The 25,885-nt window shown below is 44.5% G+C and overlaps 1 protein-coding gene across 7 annotated transcripts in view; it reads right to left on the bottom strand.

Moving 5' to 3' along the window:
* Positions 1 to 25,885, bottom strand: part of LASP1 (LIM and SH3 protein 1) — a 66,748-nt gene that overhangs the window by 25,462 nt on the left and 15,401 nt on the right. For 3 of the 7 annotated variants that reach the window (XM_053259242.1, XM_053259248.1, XM_053259247.1), the window contains one exon: positions 316 to 400. In XM_053259242.1, coding sequence (XP_053115217.1) covers positions 316 to 400 — 85 coding nt within the window. Of the gene's footprint in view, positions 1 to 315; positions 401 to 6,756; positions 9,619 to 20,052; positions 20,133 to 25,885 lie in introns of those variants that run through there. The other 4 variants (XM_053259243.1, XM_053259245.1, XM_053259244.1 and 1 more) reach the window with 2 other exon arrangements.

The following is a 25,885-nucleotide window of genomic DNA, read 5'->3' as shown; positions in this document are numbered from 1 at the left end:
CCCCTGTCAACTCTGCAAATTCCTCAGCTGCTTTTTAGGTGCTTTGTGAAGTTCCTGTCCCTCCATTATTGTCTCATAAATGTCATCTGCTTGCAGGGCAAATACTTGTCAGAACTTGTTAATTTCATTTCCTCTGGTAATACTTTAGCAGCTTTCCTTCTTGACAACTACGCAGTGAGATCTTTCTTTCTTTTTTTTAACTGAAGTTCACATCCTTTTTGCATGCTTTTTATTTGGTGGAGGCCACTATATGGAAGAGGCTATAACTGACAAGATGTAACAATCGGCAGCATGCGAAGGAAACGTCAGACTTACTTGACTCTGAAGCTCGCTCTGCTGCTTAAGGCGCAGGTTCTCGGGAGTATCTGCCACCATGGTGAAGGACTGCTTCGGGTAGTGTCTGCATAAGGAAGAAATGAAGCTGTGTTAACAATGACCATTCTTAACCCGATTTGGCCAGTGCTGAGTGATAAAATATGTGGGGAAGCACTGCCTTCCCCCAGAACAGCTCCTTCCCATCCAGTTGGTTCACTGCGAAGCTGCTCCTCAACAGACCGATTGTGGTCTCTATCCGGCAGGTCCCAAAGCCCCTCGGCCTACCTGACGGAATTGATACTTGCTTTCTTTGTTGCAGTTGCTTTCAGTATGACAAGCTTCAAAGAATTATTGGACAATTCTAACATTTGGCCTCACTGAATGAATCTGCCTAAATCACCCAGAGACGTGAGGTTTGGACGGTATAGAAATATGTTAGAGAGAGAGAGAGAGAGAGAGAGAGAGAGAGAGATCCGTGGAACCCAACACAGGCAAGAGGTAAGGTACATGCTCTTGCACACAAACACCCTATGAACATTCTAGTCTTCTTGGTTAGTAAATCTCACACATTCTCCCTTCCATACTGGAAGTTTGTCAGCTTTCCCAAAGAAAGGCCAGTCATTTTCTCCCTTGCAGATTAATGCATTTAAATGTATCTAAATTTAGAAGCCACATATTGTCTTTACATTAAAGGCAAACCTAAAAATCCAGGTAACTACAGAAAGAAGTAGTCAGATCAGTCAAACATTTGACAAGCAACAAGCTCTAATGCTGTCCTCCTCATTGCCAATCAACTAAGTCCAACCCTGGTTCAAGAATTCAGATTTTCAGAACAAGGTAATTTTCCTTTCACAATCAACATCAGACAAGTTAGAGACTACTTCCATGAGATTTCAGTTTGCAATTGGTGGGGTGGGGAAGAGAAAAAAGTTGTACAAATAAAAATCACTAAGGATTTGTACAATGCTTGCCTTATATCATTAACTTTACATTTGTAATGCCCTTGGAAGCAGAGTGTCCCCTTGCCCAGAAGAGGCAACAAATCAGATGGGTTCAAAAGGGAACCAGCTCCAAAGTTATCTGGCTTGCTCAGCTGATAAAAGACTCATTGCAAGTTTTAGAAAGGTAATCACGTTTAACCCTTAGATGCCAGCACAGCCAAAAGCACCAAGCCAATTACTTCATTAAGTTTGTCTCAGAAATGCAGCTTTCACAAGATTTCTCTCCCTGCTGTACATGAGAGCACACATTTCTACCATGACTGTGCTGCAAGGAACCTAGCTGTCTTGAAGATGTAGATTTATGTGGAAATGGAATACCACAGCAATCTGTTGACATGGAAAACTGAAGGATTTTTTTTTAGGGGTCAGCTTTCTGCTCATCACCCAGTGTCAACTCGCCACATACACAACCAAAACAAAAATTACTATATAGGTTCAAGGACTGTTCATGATCTGGATAAATGTTTAATGTAAATTGCCTGGCTTACACAAGTGGACTTTTTTGTGACATAATTGGACAAAGAAGTCAGTCAAGGCTCTCCTGACTCTAGGGGACACCACATCTAAATGTTTAGAAGAATATGCCTGTGGAAGTTAAAAATTTTAACTGTTGCAGAATCTTGAGGATCGCAGCTTTCTTTCTTTTTTAAAGAACAAATGTCTAGCCCTTATGATTGCAGAGGTAAGCCTGAAAACAAGCCAGTGCTTGGTGATCTCTTGAGTGCATGAACAGTTTCAGTAGCACAAAACGGGGAGGGTGTGTGTGTACAGGCTTCAGTGTTCTCCTCTCTAGCTAGCAAAGCAGAACAAATACTGTAAATAGCTACATATTTACAAGTTCTCGCCACAGAATCTTCGTTACCAGTGCAAAATCCAGAGGTCTTTAGCAAAGCATATGTAGAGCCCTGGCTAAATCTAATGAACTCCAACTTCAGAGCTTGGGAATATCATCTGTCCTTGGGCCACGTCAGTGAAGCAGCTGAGCTCTTGCTTCCCCCATCCCCCTTGCTAGCGCTGTCAGTTTTGCTTTCTTGGCATGCAAAGAATTCACTGCATTCTTCCGAGGAGCATTAGCTTCCTTTCATTCCTCCACTTCAATATGCTGGATGAACTTGGGAGCAGTGAAGGCTCAAGAAAGGAGAAGAGCAGAAACCCCCCCTGCCCCTTCTGATTCTCATAGCGGGCATGAAACCAGAAATCCATTCTTCCATTCTGAAATCCAGAAATCCATCCATTTCTGAAACCAGAAATCCACTCTTCACTGCAGCTAGTCAAGCCACCCCACACCCAAAAGGAACCTCTGCCCCTTGTATTCATGTGCACGTGTGCCTTCCTGTGCCACAGCTAAGAAAGAGCTGAGAGCCTACGAAAGTTTCTTCAAAAAAATGTGATGATGTGCTTCAAGGAATGCCATACCTTCAAGATTCCATTTAAACATGACAGAACTACCCAGCATCTCATTTAAACTCAGCTGACTTGCCTGTATGTGCAGAGCATCACGTCAAGGTTCTGCAGCCTGGGCAGGTGCTACACTGGCACACTGACGTTTCACGCATAACCGCTGAAGGCCCAGTTTAAACAAAATGCCAGGCACACGGAGCAATGCATAGAGTGCTGGACTAGGACCGGGGAGATCCGAGTTCAAATCTCCATTCAGCCATGAGACTTGCTGGGTGACTCTGGGCCAGTCACATCTCTCTCAGCCTAGCCTACTTCATAGGGTTGTTGTGAGGAGAAACCTAAGTATGTAGTACACCGCTCTGGGCTCCTTGGAGGAAGAGCAGGATATAAATGTAAATAATAATAAAGAATAATAATATTATTTTTCCGATGCTTTTGCAGAGTGCAACTCCGACTTCTTTTCTTCCTCAAGCAAAAGCAAACGGGGGGTAATAAACTCTGCAAGGAAGAAGTGGGTAGCCATGGACTCACTCCTAAATGCCAGAGGTAGTTTGCTGACCTGTTTGCACATTTGTGATCTCCACAGCTGTGAGAGCCAGAAACTTGTTTTCTTCTCAACACACCAAAGCAAAACCCTCAACTTCTGAGGAACAGAAGAAGAAGAAGAAACCTTAAAGCAATCACTTTATAGAAACGTTGAAGACTGTCTTGAAGATGAGCCACAAGCCACTACAGGAAGAGGGAAAATACCTGTGAGTATGGTTTAGCAGAAAGGCAGGAAATTCAGAGTTAAAAATAGATTCAGAAAAAATGAGAATGTGTGCCTAGATGTGCTCATTGCAAAAGAAGAGGAAAGAAAGCAACAGCATGCTCTCTGTACCCTTCTCAATTTGTTGGACAATACAAAATATGCAGTCTATGGCCATGTCATTACTTCTGAGAAGGGGGAATCAATACCTCTGCCCTAGTGTTTGTAATGCTTGGAGCAGGAGATCAGCAACAGATTATGCAGCAACCAAGACGTGGAAACAAAAAGGACTACTGAAGAAGATGGCTAGGTTGATGTCTCAAATATTTAAAAGGGGTGGTGTGTCAATAAGTCTTTAATCTGTTCTATTGAGATGTCATGTCTTGGGAGGAAGAAAATAGGTAAGGAGGAAGGAAGCAAATTAAGGACTGCCTGGCAATCCTACTACAATTGTGGTGGTGAAACAGAAAGCAACCTGTCAGCTTAAAGACTCTCCCTGCCCCCTATCTGCAAACATGCCAAGGCTAATGTCTTGAACGAGGGGCCCGCAGCTCCTATGTTAGCCCTCACAAGATTAAACCCAAAGAGTTTCCTTAATCCCCATTCAGGTTAACCCGCTTAGAGCAGCTAGAAATTTGATGTACATACACAGAGTATGGCCACTGAACAGGCGGGTAGCTAGCTTGAGCCAACTTAAGAGCATTAGACCTTGGAAGATTTAGGTTTTAATGCTTCAGCTATTGCCTTACAGAAAGCCAGTCTTCCTCAGTTCCTCAATCTGTAGTATGGGAACAAAAGTAATGTATCAAAACATTATAGATGTATGCAACTGAGACAGAAAACATGCTTAGCAATTGCTATAACATCACAGATACAGAAGTGTTTCAATATACCAAAACAGAGAGTTGAACAACCGCCCAGAGACAGAAGTTTGGGGCGGTCTAAAAACTGGAAAATAAGCAAACAGATCAAGTATGAAACTTTGCTTTTTGGTGAACAGGAGAATCAAAATGCCAATTCCAAAGCTTTTTTAGAGCAGCCTTATAATACCAGGAGACTACTGAGAGGCCAGTTAAAAATCGCTCAATAGTAGGATTATACAGAAGACTGCCATTCTGAGTAAATATTAATTCTCTCTGCTTCAGTTACCTTAGGGCCAAATTTCATATTATGTTCCACTTGCACTGAAAAATGGACAACCACAAGTCTAATTCCCTGTTTTCTATAATTTCTAGAAGAATTTACCTATGTCTTCACATCACATTCCTCATTTCTCTGCCTCTACATTCAACAACACTGGCTGCTATCAGCAGAATAATGCAGAATGTTGCAATGTCAGGACAGGGCAGCCCTATTAGATGCTGAGGGGGAAGGAAAGCTAGACATGCAAGCATTTTTTGGCAGTGGCTGCCCATTTAGGTGAACAGAGCAATCCCAAGAGCTCCAAGAAAGCAATCTAGGAAGCTGTTTGTTCTGATCAGCTCCAAACTAAGATCTGGGAGCAAGTTTCTGGAAACCCACTGTTTCCTCTCAAATAGAGGACACCATTCTAAGATATGGGCCAGAGATGCATATTCCACAAACACAAAACAATATTGTGAGAGGGAAAATTGGCAAGACACTCAGATATTCTGCTGAGCATTTTCAGTCCTCCTTCACGACCAACCAATGCATGCCCAGAAAAAAAGTATTGCCACCTCCTATTAGAAGGAATTTACCTCAACTGCAGAAGAATGACACCACAACTTCACAGTTCCATCCCCCTTACAAATTGCTATCACTATAGTATGTATTTTGATTAGATATAAGATAAAGGCAGCCATTAAGTAGTACAGGCTTTAACAAGTTTTATTTGGATCTAGGAGCCAGCACAAAAATTTAGGAGCCAGACAATTAAGACTTGACAAAATTTTGAGACTTAGTGATGGACATTGTGGAGAGGGGGTAAATGGGCTTATCTTTATCCCTTTTACAAGTAACACACCTAGAGCAGAAACAAGGCTGGCTGGGACAGAAATATTGTATTAAACAACTCTACCTCTGAATATCCTAGTCTAGGTGCCATGATTAAATATCTAGGCTCCCTGGCACCTGGGAACCGTCAAGCCCTGCAGTAGTAATCCAAACAGGGCTTCTTGGGAACAGGCAAGGATATTCATGATAGGTGGATCATGAATTGATTCATGATCCTGATCAACTCATTGCATGAACTAAGTCACAGGACTACATTGTGGATATAATTACAGAATATTTGGATTTTTATATTTCTCTGATAATCTTTTCTATGTATTTTTGTACCTGAATATTTATATCTCTTTATCTTTTGGGTACTTTCACTCTCTTGTGTAGCTGATGGAGCCTAACAGCTAGGTGACTGAGCTCTGAATCAGGAAGCCTCAGTTCAAAATCTCACCTCTGGCAAAACTTGCTAGGTGGCCTTCGGCAAGCCAATCCCTCTGCCCTTCATCTAAATATGGAGATAATTTATAGGATAGTTCTCAGAATTATATGAAGTGTTTTGAACACTTGAAAGTGCCATTCAAATGTTGATTATCTTGTGCATAGTAGATCTCTGAGCCATTTACCCCTGCTTTGAACTTTTCAGACACAAGAGACCAGCCATTCCACTGACCAATGGTTCTGTTAGGTCCAATTCAGAAAGCTAGCTTGCCCCCAAGGAATCCTGTGATTGCTTAGCTGTGGCAGCACCCTTGTGCTCCTCTCCTCCATCCAAAAGAATGTAAGTAGGACTGAGAACTCTTATTCTAGGAAGGAGCATTCATGGGGTGAAGAGTCACCGATTGAAGGGCACTACTGGTCTAGGTTCCAGAGCATATACGTGGAGGGGGACTGTGGACAAGAATGCTGGCTAAGTAGCCTAGGGGCAGCCTAAGCCTTTGCTGGCTTGGTACTAGGGGGAGTGGGGAGACAACTTTGCAGGAGTACAACCCAGGCTGATCAATGATTAGTATTAACACAGGCTTGCTCATAACCACTGAGACTGTTGCGTGTGTGTGTGATCACACACAAATGCCCAGGCAAGAGAAACTTGTCTAAGAGTTGGCTCCTTTTCCTCCTATTTCAGGAACACCCAGTATTTAAGTGGGTACAAAGAGCAGATAAAGCTGATCTAAGGAACACATTAACTAACCCACTGCTAAGGAGGTGGGGAACTCAGCTATAGGGAGGAGAGCTGGTCTTGTGGTAGCAAGCATGACTTGTCCCCTTTGCTCAGCACAGCAGGGCCTGCCCTGGCTGCCTATGAATGAGAGACTACGTGTGAGCCCTCCAAGTTATTCCCCTTGGGGGTGGGGCCGCTCTGGGAAGAGCACCTGCATGCTTGCAAGCAGAAAGTTCCAGGTTTCCTCCCTGGCATCTCCAAGATAGGACAAGATATTTTATTTTTTTAAGGACAAGATTTTTTTTATTGAACTAACAAACTACCAAAGCATACAGTACGTTGCCAAAGCGCAATTATATACAAAGTGGTTGTTTGTACATCATATATCTACAAAGATTTACACACAAGGATTTGGAAACCCACAGGGTTATAAAGTATATGCAGGCAGTACTGTAACTCAGGGATGGGGGATTACAAGGCACATCAGGTAATCGGGGTGTGTGTGTTTATGTCCAACGTCCATTTCCATAATTTGTCCGATTTAGAAGAGATACACTTGTCTTTTTGCACATAACCATACAAACTTTTCCAGAAGAGATTTACTGCCTCATCCTCGTGAACCTCTTGGTCGCGCCTTCCCTCCCTATTCCTATGCAGGAGCGTTGTATAAATGACATACAGGTTTACTAACCTGATTACGAGAAGGGGAATGTTCCAATTCCCTAGTATGAGGGCACCTGTTCTGTCCCGTTTCCTTGAATGTTTCTTTCTGGGACTGCGAAAAGAGGTTCTATCGCTCAAACCCAAGGTTAGTTCTTCCCAAGCCTGTTTTTCCAAATCAGGCCACTCTAACAACTTGCTTACTCCCTGCCACACTCTTTTAAGAAATGTGAATGGGTTTCCCTGAATGTTTTGCCTAGCTCACTAGTCTTCTGTTTGCAGGTGATTTTAGGACACTCTTGCTGGTTCTCTGGGAGCCATGGCTTAGCCGCATTAAGCGGTAGTACTTGGTGGTATAAACGCCACCTCATTTCCCATAAATGGAAAGGGACCTTTTTCTCCTTAGCAATAGCACTTACATTTATATACCACTCTATAGCCGGAGCTCTCTAAGCGGTTTACAATGATTTAGCATATTGCCCCCAACATTCTGGGTACTCATTTTACCGACCTCGGAAGGATGGAAGGCTGAGTCAACCTTGAGCCACTGGTCAGGATCGAACTTGTAACCTTCTGGTTACAGGGCGGCAGTTTTACCACTGCGCCACCAGGGGCTCTTAAAGAGAGCGATAGGGTGATCGGGTTGCACAAGTACTGTGAAGTGCGTTGTTTGTAGCGTTTACGTTCTAAATCAGGTTTTAAAAACCCCACTTCTAGGATCTCTCCATAAATTGTTTTCCTTAGCTGCTTAACTGAGGAGGGTCCTTTAAATAGATCCGGTTCAACCTTCCATTTTTAAAGTGTGAATAACAAATCTCTCAAGTAGTCCAGGTGTTCTCTTTTTAATGCTTGTGTGATATTACCATTGAAAGATCCTTTCCCCCACCATGCTATGCCCCATGCTGATTTTCGCCAACGCAGAGTGAAAAGCGAGACCCAGGTTTTTTGCAGGAGGCTGGACATATTATGGACATTCACGAAATCCAGTTTCCAAAATTGTAGGACATGAATTCAGTTACAAAATAGGGTTGCAGGGCAGGTAGGGCTAGGCCTCCCCGCTCAACCTCCTTATATGCTACCGCACGGGCCAAAGGGAAGGACGCTGTGTGCCATACTAGATGGAAGATCTGGCTATCAACTCTCTGAAGGAGATTGAGCGGAGGAGGGTAGACTACCGCCAGATTATGCACAGGGGGTATTGGGTAAGTCCGGATGTAAAGCGCTTTCTGGTACATGGCAAAGTTCCATTTTTTCCACATGGTGATTTTAAGCATTACCTTTTCTTCCCAATCTGTCCAATTTCCCCCCCAGACTTTTTCCTTAATCCCATATTCAATCTCCAAAATGTTTACTGTATCTACCCACTTCAGTTTGGACTCTGGGGCTCCTTCACTTTTACATTCAGAGATGGGTAGGCATGAGAGTTGCTGGCGTCCCCGGTCCATTTTAACAAATACACTTTTGTCAGCATTTAATTCTGAGCCCGAGATCTTGCCATATTCCCAGAAAAGGTCTAGTATTACAGAGATTTCATTTTCATCCAATAACAGTAATGTAACATCATCGGCATGAGCTACAAATTTTACCCTAAACTTAGAATGCAGTTCTGAGTGGACAGGTGGTTCGGCTATCCCATCACTCTCCTTCCTCCTGCCTCCTGGGAAGATCTCGCAGGGCGGAGGGATAGAGACCGAGAGTCTTCGCAGATGGGGTTCTCTCTGAATCCTGATCAGGATCGGATCCAGGGCAAAAACATAAAGTAATGGGCTCAGTGGGCATCCTTGGCGGACGCCCGAATGCAAAGTGATCGGGTCACCCCGCCATCCATTAATCTGTGGTATCACCTTTGCATTTGCAAAGAGCAGCTGTATCCAAGTAATGAAGAGGGGTGGTATACCTTTAGCTTTCAACAATGTCCATAGGTAATTGTGGTTCACTTTGTCAAAGGCCTTAACTTGATCCAATAAGAGGAGGTGACCTTTCCAACTTTCATTCTGTATAGAGTAAAAAAGTTCTCTCAGCAGACATAATAAGTCTGTCATCTTTCTTCCCAAGATGGCGCTTGTCTGCAAGCTGTGGACCAATTTAGGGGCCACTTTCGCCAATCTATTATTTAGGATTTTGGCAAAGATTCTGTAATCGATATTTGTAAGGGTTTTGTGCAGTTTTGTGGTAAAGTGGTGTCACCTTTCTTGGGGGGGGGGAGAATTAAGAGGCCGTCCCCAAAAGACATATTCCTCCCTGCAACCTTGGAGAAGCTGCTGCCAGTCTGAGTAAACAATGCTGAGCTAGATGGTCCAGTGGTCTGACTCGGTATATGGCAGCTTCATGCTCCTACGGAAGGCAGCTGATGGAGTCTAGCTATTAGTTGCCTGTAGGGTAGAAAGAGGGAACAACGAACATTAAAAACCAAGGTAGAATTTCTGAGGGCACATTTCAGATACGAGTGTGACCATTAGGGACTGCCTTTTGATCTTATCTGTTGTGCAGCACTGGAGAGGGGTATAAGGTACAGAAGACAGTGCAAATTTACCTGTTGTCCAGAGGATGGGGAGGAAAGGCAGGCAGGGATTTAATCAAGGTATTTAACTGCCTAAGTTGTATACATACTCCTTGCTGCCTACCAGTTAAAAGATACTGTGGAAGAAGAGACTGCCTATTTTCCCTTCAAAAGAAATCTCTGACACTCCTTCCCTCTCCCCTCCGCCCCACACCCCACGGTAGGTATACTGGCACATTTATGGTTCAGTTATGGTTCATGAGTTTTATGCTGCTGCTGCTGCAGAAGGTCAGGCTCCTTCGCTTGCCATGGCAACCACATCCAGTGCATGTGTGTCTGTGTGTTCGTTCATTCTGAGGAATTCCCAGTCATGGGCTCTAGGTTTTGGTACACAAGAAAGAGAAGAAAAGAACTTCTAAAAATTGTAGAAATCACCTGCCCCCCTTCCCCAAGAGTTCTGCTCCAACTCTAAAGAGGCAGGACACAACTCCGGGGGACAATGCTTAAGATCTTGATGACCCAGCACAAAAACTGGAATCGCAATGCAAGAAATCTGCCAATGCTGGCTTTCATGTTTTCACAGGTATTTTAACACAACACAAGAGCAGCTTATCTCAGAATCAGACACTAGGTTGATCAGAACTAGAAATTAAAATGGTCAAAATTTGAACTCCATTTCCTATTCCCTTAGTTGCCTTCTGTGTTCATTATTTTTGTATCAGACACACTTGGTTCTGTCAAGATTTAATGACTTCCTGCATACTTCATACTTTAAAAATGTCGATGCTGTCCCACAAAGTTAAACCATTGAAGAGAATAAAAGGATAGGGCTTCTGATAAAATACTAACTCATACCATACAGAAAGACATAAGCAGCTACACTGAATGCTTGCTGTCTACACACACGGGGTGGGTGGCGGGTGAGGGCACTAAGAATTACTGCTTAAATCTGAGCAGCAGTTTAACTAGATTTAACACTGAACTGTCACTTGGGAAATAGATCCCTATAATAGTTGAACCAATGCCAGAGGTGGAACTCAGAGCTAGTGTGAATACAATCAGTTTCTAGTCCAGCATTTCCACAAGATTACGGCTGCTCAAAGGGAGCCATATGGATAGTTAACGACTGGCATCGACAATGAAATTTTGGAAACAGGACTAGAAGACTGTTGCTTCTTTCAAATGTGCACATATTTAACAAGAGGCCCAAGTGAACATCAACAAGCTATCTTGGCAAAGTTTGCTGCTGTATCTGTTCCCTGGAAAATGTATATTGCTACCACCACAATTACTAAGCAACAGACAGAAAGGAATTGTCCAATGCAGAAAAAGGAACATTGGGATACTCCCTCTTGATCTGAATAAGAGATCGTTTGCCAGCACAGAGCCAGTATAAACACAAACACTTGGGACAAAGCGAAAGAATGCACAAGAACTCAAACACATACACAACAGTTATTTAAAGACCTTAATTAGCACACAAAGTGCCAGTTTTCACATAAGCTATTTTCATCGCTCCTACCTTGTAGTTTTAGTCCACATACTTGAAACAACACTATCCTCACTTCCATTTTTACCTGCTCTCTCAAAAACCCTTTCCTTTGGGTCTCCCTCTCACTTGGCTATTGCAGACTTCAGCCTCTGCGAGTTCTTCTCTGCCCTTTCTTCAAAATAAGATCATTTCATTATCTGCAGCTGCTCATTTTCATAAGCAAGCTGTTATGAAAACATACCCACATTATTTTATCTTTCAGATAAGGCAAATGCAATTTGTATAGTTTAATTAATTGTTTCCATACAGGTAGTCATAAGAAAACAGCATTTCTCATTTCAAGGGTCATACAACTTGCTTGTCTCCATCTCAGAACACTGAGAAAGGAATCTCCTGAGGCAGAAAGTGAATCTGGGAGAGAATTTGGAGTTTAGGGAAAATGTGTTTAATTGGGTAACCTAATACCAACGGGGTCAAAATCTATATGTTCAATTGCCAAAAATGTGGTATGTTTCATATACCATTACTAAGATGTCCCCCAAGATAGATGTTATGCATTATGTATATAATTTTGGACAGCTTCTTCCCAATTTTCATCTTCCAGGAAGTATCTGTGTTTAGTCCTTGAGTCCACAATATTCTATCTGTCCAAACCCTTGAAAATAGCAGGCTCCAAAGCATGAAACACAAAAAGTAACAACAGGAAGCATGCTGCTAGCTGATGAAAGGCTCTAGAGGCCATACATCCTACAACACCGAGGGTGTAGATATGGTATAGGGGGAGGCAGAAAAGAAAGATTTAGTTTTTAAAAAGTGTATATGGAAGACAACACAGAAATAACACAGTATTGGATATATGACAAGCATTTTTTTGTTTTGTTTTCTAAGACTACGCACAAACAGCCAAAATGGGTAAAGTGAAGTTATTTAAATCCAGTCAGTCTTCCTACTCTACTGAAAGCAAGTCAATAGTCCCACGCACTGCAAAAGGCGACATTTGTATAAAGTCTGCTACTAGGCGATAACAATTCTTGACAAAATATCAAGCTTTTAGGAGGGAGATGAGTAATAAGTCAATCACACTAGCTTGGAGTGAAGACCTGTGAATGAAGAAACTTCCAACAAAGCTCAGGAAGTCACCTCTTGGAGCTAGCTGTGTATGCGCTGTCAGATGTGGGCTGGGTTCACACATATTGTGGCACCTCAGGTATGTGGGAGGTACAGCAGCCCAGGAAGCATGTGCCACCCCTACTTCAAATGTATGTTCCATTATGCCAAGACTGGTTGTATCACACAAACCTACTAATCTAAGCATATCCTGCCCTACTCCCTCACTTCAAATTTAAAGTACAGATTTTGGATTCCCAGCAGCAAGTAGAGCAGGATATGCTGAGATTAGTGGATCTGCATGACACAACCAGTCTTGAAATAGTGGAACTTATGGCAGGAGTAGGTGCAGTGCACAAACTGTGTTCTGTGTGAACTTGGCCAGTAGTTCTCTGGAAGGATTCATATACTGCAGCACAGGAGCCAGCCTTCATCCAGCCAGCCATCTTTGAAGTTCCCAGCAACTCAGCTGTGGACCCTGAACAATTTGCTGTGCTCCCAGATGCAGAGATTAGAGCACACTTCGAAATATCAGCAGCTAGTGTACGATTTCTCCATGGATCCCAAGCGAAGATTAGTCAAGGACACACATGCAATCTTTCTGTCATTTCCAAGCTTAAAACTGCTAACAGAAAAGCTGGTGGTACACAGGAATGCAACCATTCAACAAACTACACCCAAAAGGAAAGGCTGGAGACAGAATGCTATTCCCAAGATATCTTTCATAAAGGAAGGAAACTAATGAAGAGGAATTCACTTCTGGGATGGTCAGTCCAAGACATTAAGAAGTCACTGATCAGGGCCAAAGCAATATTTCTGCATGATCAAAGCATAGCAATGTTCATTTAGAACAGCAGATAAATTTGAGCCATGTTGCATTGGTAAGATCAGAAAGATCCTCCTCTTTACAGCAACAAGACTGTAATAAGGACTCCCCAGTCCACTGCTGACTTATCAAAACAGCAGGTACACATTAAAAAGCAGTACTACCATTTAAGAGAGAAACTTAGTGCTCAGACCTCAGAGAACAAGGACCAGACAGCTCAGAGATATTTCTTAAGGCTTTGAATCCTAGCCACAATAGGCTGACCTTAGTGCCTTAACTACCTCCCACAATAACTTCCTTGAGTGCTGTTTGCATCCTCCAGTTGCTTGCTGGAAGTACAGAACCACAGAGGAAGGAACATGGGGGTGGGGGTGGAGATCTCCATTGAGGCCCAACAGTTAGTTTTGGTGTCAGTGCATGTGCATTCCTCCTATATGCAGCAGCCTGAGACCCCATCAGAACAGCCATGCAGGAAACAGCACTCTACCAAACATTATGATCCAAGATGGCTGAAATCTGATTATTATGAGATAATCTGTACACTATAATGATCAGCCGAGCCAGCGTGGTGTAGTGGTTAGAGTGCTGGACTAGGACCGGGGAGACCTGAGTTCAAATCCCCATTCAGCCATGATACTAGCTGGGTGACTGGGCCAGTCACTTCTCTCTCAGCCTAACCTACTTCACAGGGTTGTTGTGAGGAGAAACTAAGTATGTAGTACACCACTCCTTGGAAGAAGAGTGGGATATAAAATGTAAAAATATTATCTATCTATCTCCCAAGGTATACAAACTGATGAACTGTCAGAGTGGGCTGAAAATATCCTAGTTCAACAACTATTCACACATTCATTAACACAGGAAGCATGCACACTTTCCTGCACTAGAATTAGTATTAGGGATAGTTCCCAAGCCCTATGTGAATACACTTTCTAATCTCTAGGCAGCAGGAACCCAGGAATCAGCACCTGGTCACTGAGCAGCAGATTGATGGCCAAGATTAGGGTCCTCCCCCAAGACTTGGGCCATCTCAATTTAAACTAACACCCCCCTAGACCTTTCCTCTATCATAGAGGCGAGGGGGGGATCTGGGATAGGGCCTTTCAAACTATAGCGCCCCAGCTCTGGATTCTTCTCTTGGCACAGTCTGATGTCCTTTTTGTCCCAAGTCACTGGCAGCTGGTGCAGGCACCGCTGGGGTGGGGCCTTTAAGTCTAAATGAGTAGGTGCTTACCTCCCATACCGCAGCACCTGAAAGCTCTTACCAGCAGCGGCATGCTGCTCAGCACCCTCTGCAGCGGAGGACAGACTCCGCCATTCAGCTGGCTTCCGCACGTGTGGAGGCAATTTGCTGGCCACACACATGGCCTCCACCAGCTGAGTGGTGGAGCCAATCCTCCACCGCAGAGGGTGCTGGGCAGCGTGCCACTGATGGTAAGAGCTTTCAGGTGCAGAGGTGCGGGAAGTAAGCACCTACTCATTTAGACTTCAAGGTGCCTTCCACCACTTCCCCCCGCCCCCGGTGGCTACCACTGTGCCAAGTAAAGACCTTTGTATTTGCACAGGCCTGTCAGAGTTATTTTAGACCATCAAGCTCTGTTGCTCTGCTACCTTGGGCTATTTTTACAAAATATTTGTAAGCTACTCTGAGAAGGGGCAGTCCAAGATATTTTGAGGTCTGAGGTGAAGGCCATTGTGAAACCCCTTCCCATCTGTGGGTGGGTGCTCAGCATTCTCAGGCCATCCTGCCAAAGCCGTAGACACACATGAGCACTCGCAGATTATGCCACCAAGCCAGGCAATGACGACAGGGACATTCTCAGCTCACACGGGCGGTGGTGGTGTGTCCCAGTGCGGCAAGGAGAAGAAAATGAGCAGTGCACCCTAATGGGGTGCTGGCTGTGGGAGGCACAGTGGCACCCTTGGTGGCAGGGGCCCAGCAGTGCACTGCTCTCCATGCCCGAAGTGACTGCCTAACCCTGTCTGATCGAATCTAATTGAAGAATGATATATAAAATATTGCAGGTGCCTAAACAGAAAATGCATGTAGCTATGGGATCACCAACACCGGTGTTACGTAAAGAATCTCCACCACATTATTCTTTCTAAGAAGTTTGGTAAGAGAAGAAAAACTGAACTGCAGTCAGAGTACCATTTCCCCAGTGCAAGTCCTAACAACAAAAGATATTACTGTTTTGAAGCAGCTGTTCTGCAGAAAAGGAACACTTCGTCTTCCTCAGAGGCGGGGGGGGGGGAGGGAGGGAAGAGGAAATAGCTGTGCAACTAGGCCACTTGCTTCCTGCCAGCTATTCTACAGCATTTCAAGAAATAAAGAGGCCTGCTCAGTGGGGTGTGCACAAGAAAGAGACAGCCTCTCCGATTAACCATACAAGCAGTCCCAATCAATACCGTACTAGCACACTAGTGTGGAAGGACAATTGCCTGTACCAGTTGCAGAATCTCAAACACAGGCCAAACCTGCTTATGCCTGTAGAAACGGTACAAGAAACTCTTCTACATACTGACTGAATTCCAGATCTGGCCTAGGATATTTTTGTGCTGATAAAATCTAACTTTTCAAGTCTTAGGAAATCTAGTCCACCTTGTTATTAAAAGAAGTAATTTTCTGCCCAGAACTTTCCACTTCCTACCAATAAACCGTCAATGTGGGCAATAAGATGTACTTTTATGCATTGCATAGGTTGCTTTTCTGTACATTAGCAGGATGTGTGCTTGCTTCTGAAGAAGGGTGAGGATTGACTGGAGGAAACTTCAGCTGCCTGGCTCTCACATAAAGGTCTGTGGCAAATAGAGAGAGCTGGAGGGGGAACCCTGACATAACCATAGCTTTGTCAGCAGAAGACATGGGATGGGAAGAAACAGGGTTTTATGCCCAATAGCTAGAGGTAATGCTTGTTTTCAAATTAGGACCCAACCCCTTTGCTTTGAAGGAGAGAAGAGTCCTCTTACTTTCCTTAAAGTTTCAAAAAGGCAGCGAGTAATGGGGATGACATCCTCATACTTTAAGAAGCTGCCCTGAAACATCTTCAGTTGCCTTTTTATGCCTTTTTAAAACTATTAAACTGAAAGCATTTCAAGCTCATATTTCTTCATGAAGGAGAACAAGTACCTCTATCAGCCATGATAACAGTAGAACTTTTTAGTGGCTCTGGCTGCCCTTGACTTGCTTGTTCTTTTGTGAGCATTTTTCAACTATAATTAGTCTAATGTGGATATTTTTACAATACTTAGCCTCTTCTAGAGTACAAGACGATCACAGGCATCTAACTGAAGTTTTGCTTATATGACTTCCATTCTGCATGTCCTGTCTTATCCCACTGCAGAATCATTTTTAAACAGAAGCTTTACTTATTTGCCACTAGCTATCGGGGGGGATGGGGGGATCCGTTATTTAAAACCTAGGCTGGAAATTGCTTTCTTCACCACTTAGCTGATCATTTCTTCATCCTCTTTTAATAAAAAGGTGCCTTAAATATCTCTCAAGGTTAGACTTATGATTCTTTGTCTGAAACTCAAATCCTGTAACCAGAAGTCCTCCTAGTATGAGCCAAACTAACAGGAGATTCACGAACAGGATCACCCACTTCTCTTTTAAAAGAGAAAAATTAGTAGCAGTCATGGGATACAATTTGGATAGGGACTGAAGTGTAGAGGATAACCTTTTTCTCATCAGAAAAACATAGTGTGGAAAGGGTTAACTTCCTGCTCCCCAGTGCTGCAATCGCCCTGCTACTATTTAAAAACAATTATTCGATCCTATGACACACCTGAACCCCAATAAAAACAGTTTATAATTTGAAGCTCTGATTGGTAGATCAATCAAAATCACATGGGTCAATATTGATCAGAGGAATTATGCAAGGGACTGCTTTATTTGTTGAGGCTAATTTGGTTCTGTTGTGTTACTCTATTACGGAATGAAGCAGAAAATATTAAAGATAGTCCAACAATAAGGAGTAACCCGTTTATTATATTTCAAGCCTATACTCCCTTCAACATCCCCAAAACACATCTGAGATTTTGTTAACATGCAAATATAAAAGTAGTCAACTGATTAAAGGCAGATAAAAAATGACAGTCCTAATAACTATGCACATTTGGTTGTATCAAAGTTGTTTTGCTAATTTATACCATCTAGAAACCTTAATTTAGTACACACATGGTCCAAAACTCCCTGACTACCTGAAAATATTGAACATTGTACATCACTGCCATAAAAATTAGTACATAAGATGTATCTAAAAATGGTAAGAAGCACTTTCACACTAGTTGGGAGAGCTGAAATTTGGTGTACATATCCTGGCTTTTAAACAAATCTAAAATGGAACATTTGTGCATCTTCCTCTCAAAACTGGGAAGTGTGAAGCTTTCAGTTATAGCACCCATGACTTTGGAATCCCCTCTCACTTGGAACCACTTCTGTTTTCCTTTCAACAGGTGAGAACCCGTTATATTTGCCCAAGGGTTTTTTTAAAAAAACGCTGTAATGTGTCTTACTGCTTGTGTATTTAAATGTTTTGTTATTGGTAAGTCAACTGCAAGAGCTCCAACCAAAGAGCAGCTGATACACAGAGATGTAAGTTTTGGGTGGTATAAAAATATGTAAATTAAATAAATAAATAATAAGTGCTCTAAATATCCCAAGTTAAGGTTCTTGCATAACAGCTAGAAAGCCAGTGTGATATACATGAAGTTAAAGACACCATAATTGTTGAAAGACTAAAAACAGGATAAGTTTATGTATAAATTATGTCTAACCGCTGCTAACCTGGTAAAAAGGCACCTTTTAACATGATTATCTTTATTTAGCAGGGGGAGAATAACTGGCCCTATCCACCCTCAGCACAATACCTCCAGTGACTCTTGCTGATGTGTATCTTATGTTTCTTTTTAGATTGCGAGCCCTTTGGGGACAGGAATCCATCTTATTTATTATTTCTCTGTGTAAACCGCCCTGAGCCATTTTTGGATGGGTGGTATAGAATGAATGAGTGAATAAATAAATAAATAAATAAATAAATAAATAAAATAAAGTAAACACTTAAGACATGAAGCTTACCTGTATTAGAGATCATTACTCCAATACAGAACTGGCCAAACTATTCATAATATTAGGTTGTGGACATATTTGAATTAGCCTCAGATTAAAAAGAAGGGGACAGATTTGCAGTGGAACCCCGCAATATAATCTATTTGGAAATGGCATGAATCTGAAGGACTTTCCCTGGCATGGATCTGAAGGACTTTCCTTTGCACACATTCTAATAACTCTTGAACTGGAGGTGAGAGAACTACATGTTCTTTCAAAACAAAAACAAAACAGCCAACATGTTACAGATTTCAAGGTATTTGCATGTTTTCCCACCAGAGTGTAAAATTCCACTTCTGACAGTCTATTCACAGCCAGATATGTAGATACTTTAGTCAGGAGTATTTTAACTTGTTATATACTTATCTCTCTATATAATTATCCTAAACGTACCCGATGCGTGGCAGCTTTCTCGCAAGTTTGCGAGCAGCTGCCTATTAGTGACGGGACCAGTAGCCAGAGTGGGGAGAAGTGGCGGCCAGGCTGCCTGCCGAGGGAGAATGAAATGAGAGGAGAGACGGGGATAACTAGGGGTGTAGATGCTCTGCACCAGGTCAGCTAGTATACAGTATTACATGTTATTCTAAACTGTACACCACTGCGAGTGCTTTGGCAAAAAAGCCGTCTATAAAAATTGTTTTTAAACTTTAAGCTTAAGTTTTAAGCTTTACCCCTCTATTATGAGGAGGAGGTTGAAGCAAAGTCGTTTGACTAGGGCAATCTACTGAGTTCATGACAGACGTGACATTCAAACCAGTAACTTTCAAGTTTATAACACAATCTCTTAGCCACTACGCCAGAAGTGGGCAGACTTCAAGGTTGCGTGATCTTTTCTACTATTTACAAGAATCAAAAGGTCCACCAAATGGAGTCTTATGTAAGATAGTGGCTCAGGTGGTAAAACCAGTTATTTACTTCACACTGGGATGAACTGCACATATAAGTATAAACCTACCTCTGAATTAAGGGATTCTAACTCAAACTGGCCATCAATGCTACACAAAGGCCTGGTCAAAGGTAATCAACTCATACTAGGGATGTGCACGGAACCGGCTGGCCCGGTTTGAGTCCAGACTGGACTTGAACCTGACTGGACCAGTTCGGTCCAGCACCCCTCGAACCCCGCCCCGCCCGCCGTTCAATGGGTTTGTGATTTTTACTTTTAACCTTTAGCCCCTTCAGGGGGCTTCCTCTAGGCCGTGGGTGGGGGTCCCCGCGAAGATTCCCCCTCCCCACAACAGCCTTGGTCATCACCGCCACAGCCCATTCATGCCTCTGTATTTTGGCGTGGTGGCCATTTTGTCTGCTGCCATGCATGCGCCAATGGCCTCTGCGAGGCCTGGTGTGACCCAGGGCCTCACAGAGGCCATTTGCGCATGCACGGTGGCCTTTAAAAAAACAACAACGAAACAAGCAGCTGAATGGATGATGACCGTGATGTGATGACCGGCAGTGATGACTGAGGCCGGTGGGGAGGGGGGAACTTTCACAGACCCCGGCCTAGAGGAAGCTCCCTGAAGGGGCTAAAGGTTTAAAAGAAAATTCACGAAACACCCCCCCCCCAACATTCGGGGGGGGTGTCGGCTTGAGGCCGGACCGAACAGGGGGTGGTTAGGTCCAACCTCGAGCCTTCAAACCGAATCAGCTCGATGTCAAACCTTCGAACACCGAGCCGGTTCTGCACATCCCTAACTCATACTCCTGTTTAACAGTTAAGGAACACAGATTAGCACAAAGCCAGGCAGAACTGAGAAAGAAACATTGGTCTTACCTGTGAAGGGTTCTTTTTCGCAGTGTCTGAGTTCATCCAATATTCTGGGTTGTATTCCAAATCATGCCTCAGGAGACAGGAAGTAGAATCCAAAACCTTTGCCCAATGTCCGTTAGGTAGGAGGCACCAGGAAAACCCCAGTTCCGGACTGTAGAGCTAGGTCTTTGTAGAGCTATAAAATGAAAACGTCAACAGTGCTAAGTAGATAGAGAGAGCAGATCTGGTTAAAAGGAGAAATCACGTGATGAGGAAGGCTGCAAGCAAAGAGAGGAGGAAGCAGTAAACAGTAGGCAAACTGCCTCCCACTACAGTACCCCCATCCTTATGGCAGTGAAGTCCGCGGGCGGGACGGATGAACTCAAGACACTGCGAAAAAGAACCCTTCACAGGTAAGACCTATGTTTCTTTTTCCGCAGTTGTCTGAGTTCATCCAATATTCTGGGACATACCCAAGCCGTATAAAAAGATAGGGTGGGAAAAGCGGACTATCAGACTACTTGCTGTAGAACCATGCGGGCCATGGCCACTTGAGCAGAAGGGAATGATGATACCCTATAGTTTTTTGTTTGCTTGCTTGCTTTTATTTTGTTTTATTTTTATTTATTTAGTTAGTTTTATTTTTATTTATTTTTAAACCAATGGAAAGATAGATGCCCAAGGGCTGTCTAATGATGAAATAGAGGGAGCATTGGCCGAAAGAGCCACCGAAGTACTGGCCCTGCAGGTTGAATGAGCCATGCTTGCCCCTGGAGTCGGGAGGTTGAGTGTTTGGTATGCCAGGTAGACCGTGGTTCTGATCCCTTAGGCCAGGGTCACCTAGGGAGACCTTGTCCTAAGGACCTTTTAGAGGGACGACAGACAAAGAGAGAGCGCGGCCGGGTTGCGCTGGGGTTTGAGCGATTCAGATAATCTCGAAGTGCCCTGAGAACCTCTAGTCAGTGTGTGCACTATCATTTTCCTTTGAGATGCTTCAGCTCCAGGTAAATCGATGGTAACACAACCTCTTTCAAACTGTGGAGTGTGGAGTTACGCTTAGGAACAAAGGTGGGATCCATTTGTAGAATGACGGCCTCATCAATGAAGGAGCAAGGTTCCTTGCATGCTGAGAGGGCGCCCAGGTTGGAAAACCTGCATGCCAAGGAGCTGGCTACCTGAAACCGTACTTTGCACGACCGAATCCCTAGGGTAGCCTTACTAAGAGTTTGGAGGGGTAGCTCATGCGGGCCTTTATTACCTGTAGAATTCCCAGGGTGAACGTATATGAACAGGCGGAGGAGTGAGATTGATTGGTTGTCCCTTTTAGGAGGAGTGAAGGGAGAAAGGACTAAGATTGTCAACTGTAGGACGGATGCCAATGGGAGACTAATTTGCGGAAAAGGTTGGGGCGCAGATCCATTCCTATGCCTCCTTGGGGGAATGATGGGGCCTTGGTACCCTTGAGGAGATAGAGTAAGGGAGTTTTCTGCGGGCCCATCCGGAAAAAGGCGTCCCACCTGCCTTGATAGAGCCTGTTCATGCAGGGTCCTCTCGATGCCAGAATGGTGGATTGTACCTTCCTTGTGTATCCTGCCCGATTCATCAAGGCATACTCACCCTCCATGCATACAGTTGGTGCCAGGTCGGTTGTGGATGGAGCGCCGGGCCCTGTGAGAGTAGTTCTGGGCAGAGAGGTAGAGGGCACAGTTTCCTGGAGGGAAGGAAAAACCGGATCCGCAAATCACGGTCCTCTTGGCCAAGAGGGAGCAATAAGGGTTACGTTTGCTTTTCCCCCAAGATCAGCTTTGCATTACTCTGCTAGCAACTCTGCTATTAAGGCCTACAGTAGGCCAGGAAACCAGGGGGGCAGTGAGCAGGTCAGTCGCATCTGCTAGTGGAGAGAGGAATTGGTGACAAACAATGGTTCTGGTGATTGTAGGTTGTTGACGCAAAAAAAAAGAAAAAGAAAAAAGGTCCACTACTTGGAGGGCCGACTTTGTTGTGGCCTGATGGAAGCCTACTGTGTGCCATGACCATTTTGCTGGGTCTATGGAATGGGAATTTAGTCAATCCACAGTCAGTAGGTCGCCCCACTGGGGCATTCTGCTCCAAGCGAAGCTTTAGGTTAATTCTGCCCAAGAGGATAGTAGAATTGGATTCCCTCATCCTGCTGCAAGAACTGGTGCCTCCCTGATTCATCTTGTGAGTTTATGCTGCTACATAGTCTGTGCGATAAGCACATGTTGTTTCAGTATGGGGTGGCTGAATTCTCTGAGGGGCAGACATACGGCTCTCTGTTAGTGGATTGACCTCCATGAAATCTGGTGGGGAGACCCCACTCCCTGGGCTGGTTGATGGATGCAGTGTGTTGCCCATCCGGCTAGACTTGCATCCGTAGTAATAACTATCCCGTCCAGCGATGAGAGGAGTAGGCCTGACCATATCGCAGGAGAGACCCGTCAGTACAGAAAATATCGCCCTTCGTCAGCAGAGCAAAATGATGAGTTTCTGGATAATAGAGGATTAATGATGCTATCTTGTTCTGGTTTCCAGTTGGGTGTCGAAGATGGCTCCCACCTGTAGAAGAGGTTGGGGAGGGACTAAGAGGCTTTTCTGGTCATTGATCATGAAGCTGTAGGGCTCAGAAAGTGTAGTGTGTGATGCATATCAATGCAGGTTTGGGAGAGGGACACCGATCAGATTCGAAGATCATGCAATGCCGAAGGACGTGAAGTGTTTCCACCTGCACTTTGTCTATCATGGCTACCACAAACTTGGTGGAGTCCTTCGTAGTGGAGGACACACCAAGCGGCATGGCTTGCACTGGTAATGCTGGCTGTAGGAGAGGAAAACGGAGAATCTGCGGGGGATGGGTGGATGTGGATGTGGAGGTATGCTACCAAGAGGTTTATGGAAACCAAAAGAACTCCTGTTTACGAACTGCTTCCTCAACTGTGTGGAAGGAAACTCTCCAGAGGGGTCCATTTATATGCAAAGGTTCAGCCAACTGAGGTCTAGACCACCCTCCATGAGATGTCCTTCTCTGGTACTAGGATTAGGGTGGAGTAAATCCCCTGAGGAAGTGTCAGAGTAGGGATGGTCTGAATCTGGAAGAGATGCTGTATCACTAGATACCTCTGCTGCCTTTTCGTCGGATTCCAGGGTGAAGATGTGCAAGTATAGACACCGTGGGCTACGACTCTGGGACCTAGGTGTCTGATGTCGAGTGGCTCCATGATGTCGAAAGATGGTGGAAGCCAGCCTCCGGCAGGAAGGAGTCACTGTTTCCTTCCATGTAGGAATCCAGATCTGAAGGGTAGTCCCTGGGCCTGGTTCCTGTTTCCTCAGAAGCATAGTTGTTGCTGGCCCTGCTAACGCCCTGGAAATGTTACCGAAGGGTCAGAGCTCTCAGGGGAGTTGACTGAGTATCTTTGGAGGACTCTGGAGGGACGAAAATTGCTCAATGAAAACACTTGCCCGGCGGTTGTACTACTGTCTGGCTACCAGTAATGTTTGTTTTTGTTTGTTTCTTTTTCTTTCCCTTTTGTCCCTAGACTCAACCAATACAGGGTCCGGAGGGAATCCCCGAAGAGTCTGGCCCAGGAGAATGGAAAATATGCCAGCGTTAGGATTAGTGGTCCACTTTCCATCCATGTAACCTGAGGCAGGGCTTCGTAACTACCCCTGCTGCCATAGAGCTAGATGTGTGCAGGATACATTCCTGGCTAGAGACAGCCACGAAGGCTGTTGCCTTCATATCTTATAATACCTAGTGTATATTGTTTGTTCTTGGTGGGACAAGCTATATCAGCTCCTAGCCCCAACACCAAGGCCCTTGTGAAGATGGGGATGTCTGTGGCTGCCTTTACAACCAATGCAGCAGCCCCATGAGCCTTGAGTCATGCAAAGTCTAATTTCTTACCTTCTACGCTCTTCAGTTCTACGTCCCCTGTTATTCTAGGGGGTATCTGAAACCAATCGTGCCACTGGGGGCATCTACGATGGAAGACACTAATGAGGCTATAACATCCATGTAAAGTATACAGGTTTGTTTGTTAGTTTTTAAAAATATGGAATGGGACTGTATTATCTAAGCCTGGAAATGGACTCTGGAGAAGTCCTTGATAGTCCACTGTGTCTTAGCCAATAAGACATCAAGTCTGAATATATAAGCCCCTCAACTAAATAAATGAAGTAGTCTCCCATTCAAATGCAAACCAGGGCAGGCCCTGCTTAGCAAAGGGGAAAATCCATGCCAGCCGCCACAACACCAGCTCTCCTCTCCAGATGCATCTTATTTATTTGCTATATCTCTGTGTAAACCACACTGGGCCCTTTTGGAGGGATGAAATAGAAAACGAATGCATGAATGAATGCAAGGTCTGAAGGAACTAGTCTGTTGGGGGGAGGTCTTTTCCTGTGATAGTTCGCCTTCCTCCATATCAGATGAGGAAGAGCAGTCCATAGAGTGAGAAGGTGGAGGCTGGAGGTGTTGTAGGGGAAGGTGGTACAGGAGAAAAAGACTTAGGAGGGGCGGTATCTGTTATTTGGGTAGAGGAAGGTTAGGGTCCTCTTGAGAAAAGCTGGGGTAGGAAGAAGGAGTAGGAGAGGCAGGTCTTTGGAATCCTATGCCTAGGTAGCCATGGAAGAAGTCCCCTCTCATTTGGGGGAATGATCCCTCTCATTGAGCTAGAGCATTGCCCTTTGATGAACAGAGGACATTACATTAAACTGAGAAATCAAACTCAGAGTGATATACAATCTTTAAGCCACAATTGAAAAGCAGGGGAAAGCTGCATGTCCTGTTGATCCTCAGCAAGAGGAATTATACTCACAGACCCTGCAGGAGCTGGGAGACACTCAGGTAATCTCCCCTCTGTAGGAGCGGCTGGGCTGGCCGGCAGTATTCAGAGCAGATGGCTGGGATGGGGGGGGGGAGTGACCAGCGAACTGAGTTCCCCCTCCCCATGATATGCCAGTCCGTGTGATCGCGGGCGTACATAGATCAGTCCAAACCGCCATAAATATCAATCCCTGGAGCCCTCTAAGAAGAGCGGGCGGTAAAAGTTGCAGAAGCCATTGACGGCAAACAGCCTGCCAGGAGAGGCGTTCGCTCCAGCACGCTACCACCGAAGGCTTGATCTTTTGTTCTGTGGCGTTTTGCATTTTCTTGCAACTGCCTCAGCATTCGGAGGGTTTCGAACCCTCTCCTTTGAGATAACTGGCCTTCTAGGCTGCCCCTCTTTGGGCAAAACCACCGCCTCTGGAATCAGCCAGTGAAGACAAGCGTGAGCGTTTGCAACTGTTTGCAACCTTGAAGGTTTGGGTTGCTGGATTCCTTTTTCGGAGGGGGGAGGGAAGGGGGGAGTTCGGCAGATAGGGAGTCTCCCAAGAGGTCCCCTGTATAAGCAGGCTCCATAGGAGCGGGGAGGGGTAAAACCGAAAGTAAAACAAACTGAGAAAACAAGCTGAGTCAAAAGGACTAATTGATTGTAAAGCAAACTGTTTAGCTTAGATAAAGAAAAGCCAATCAGCAAAAAAGCTCCCCTACCATTGTTGCCCACCAAGTAGGAAGGGGGGGGGGAGAAAAAGGTAAGCAGCAAACCAGCCTGAATGATTAGATAGCAGAGCTCTCTCAAAAAACGATCCAACCCTGAGGTGAGACAGGAAGGAACTGGGGTTTTCCTGGTGCCTCCTACCTAACTACCGGACATTGGGCAAAGGTTTTGGATTCTACTTCCTGTCTCCTGAGGCATGATTTGGAATACAACCCAGAATATTGGATGAACTCAGACAACTGCGGAAAATTTTTAGCCTACTTTCCTTAAGGAAAGTAACTGACATTTTGTGTGTGCGT

This window comes from Hemicordylus capensis, chromosome 6, assembly GCF_027244095.1.
Source record: "Hemicordylus capensis ecotype Gifberg chromosome 6, rHemCap1.1.pri, whole genome shotgun sequence".
Lineage (NCBI taxonomy): Eukaryota > Metazoa > Chordata > Lepidosauria > Squamata > Cordylidae > Hemicordylus > Hemicordylus capensis.
This window is presented reverse-complemented; position numbering and strand designations above follow the sequence as displayed.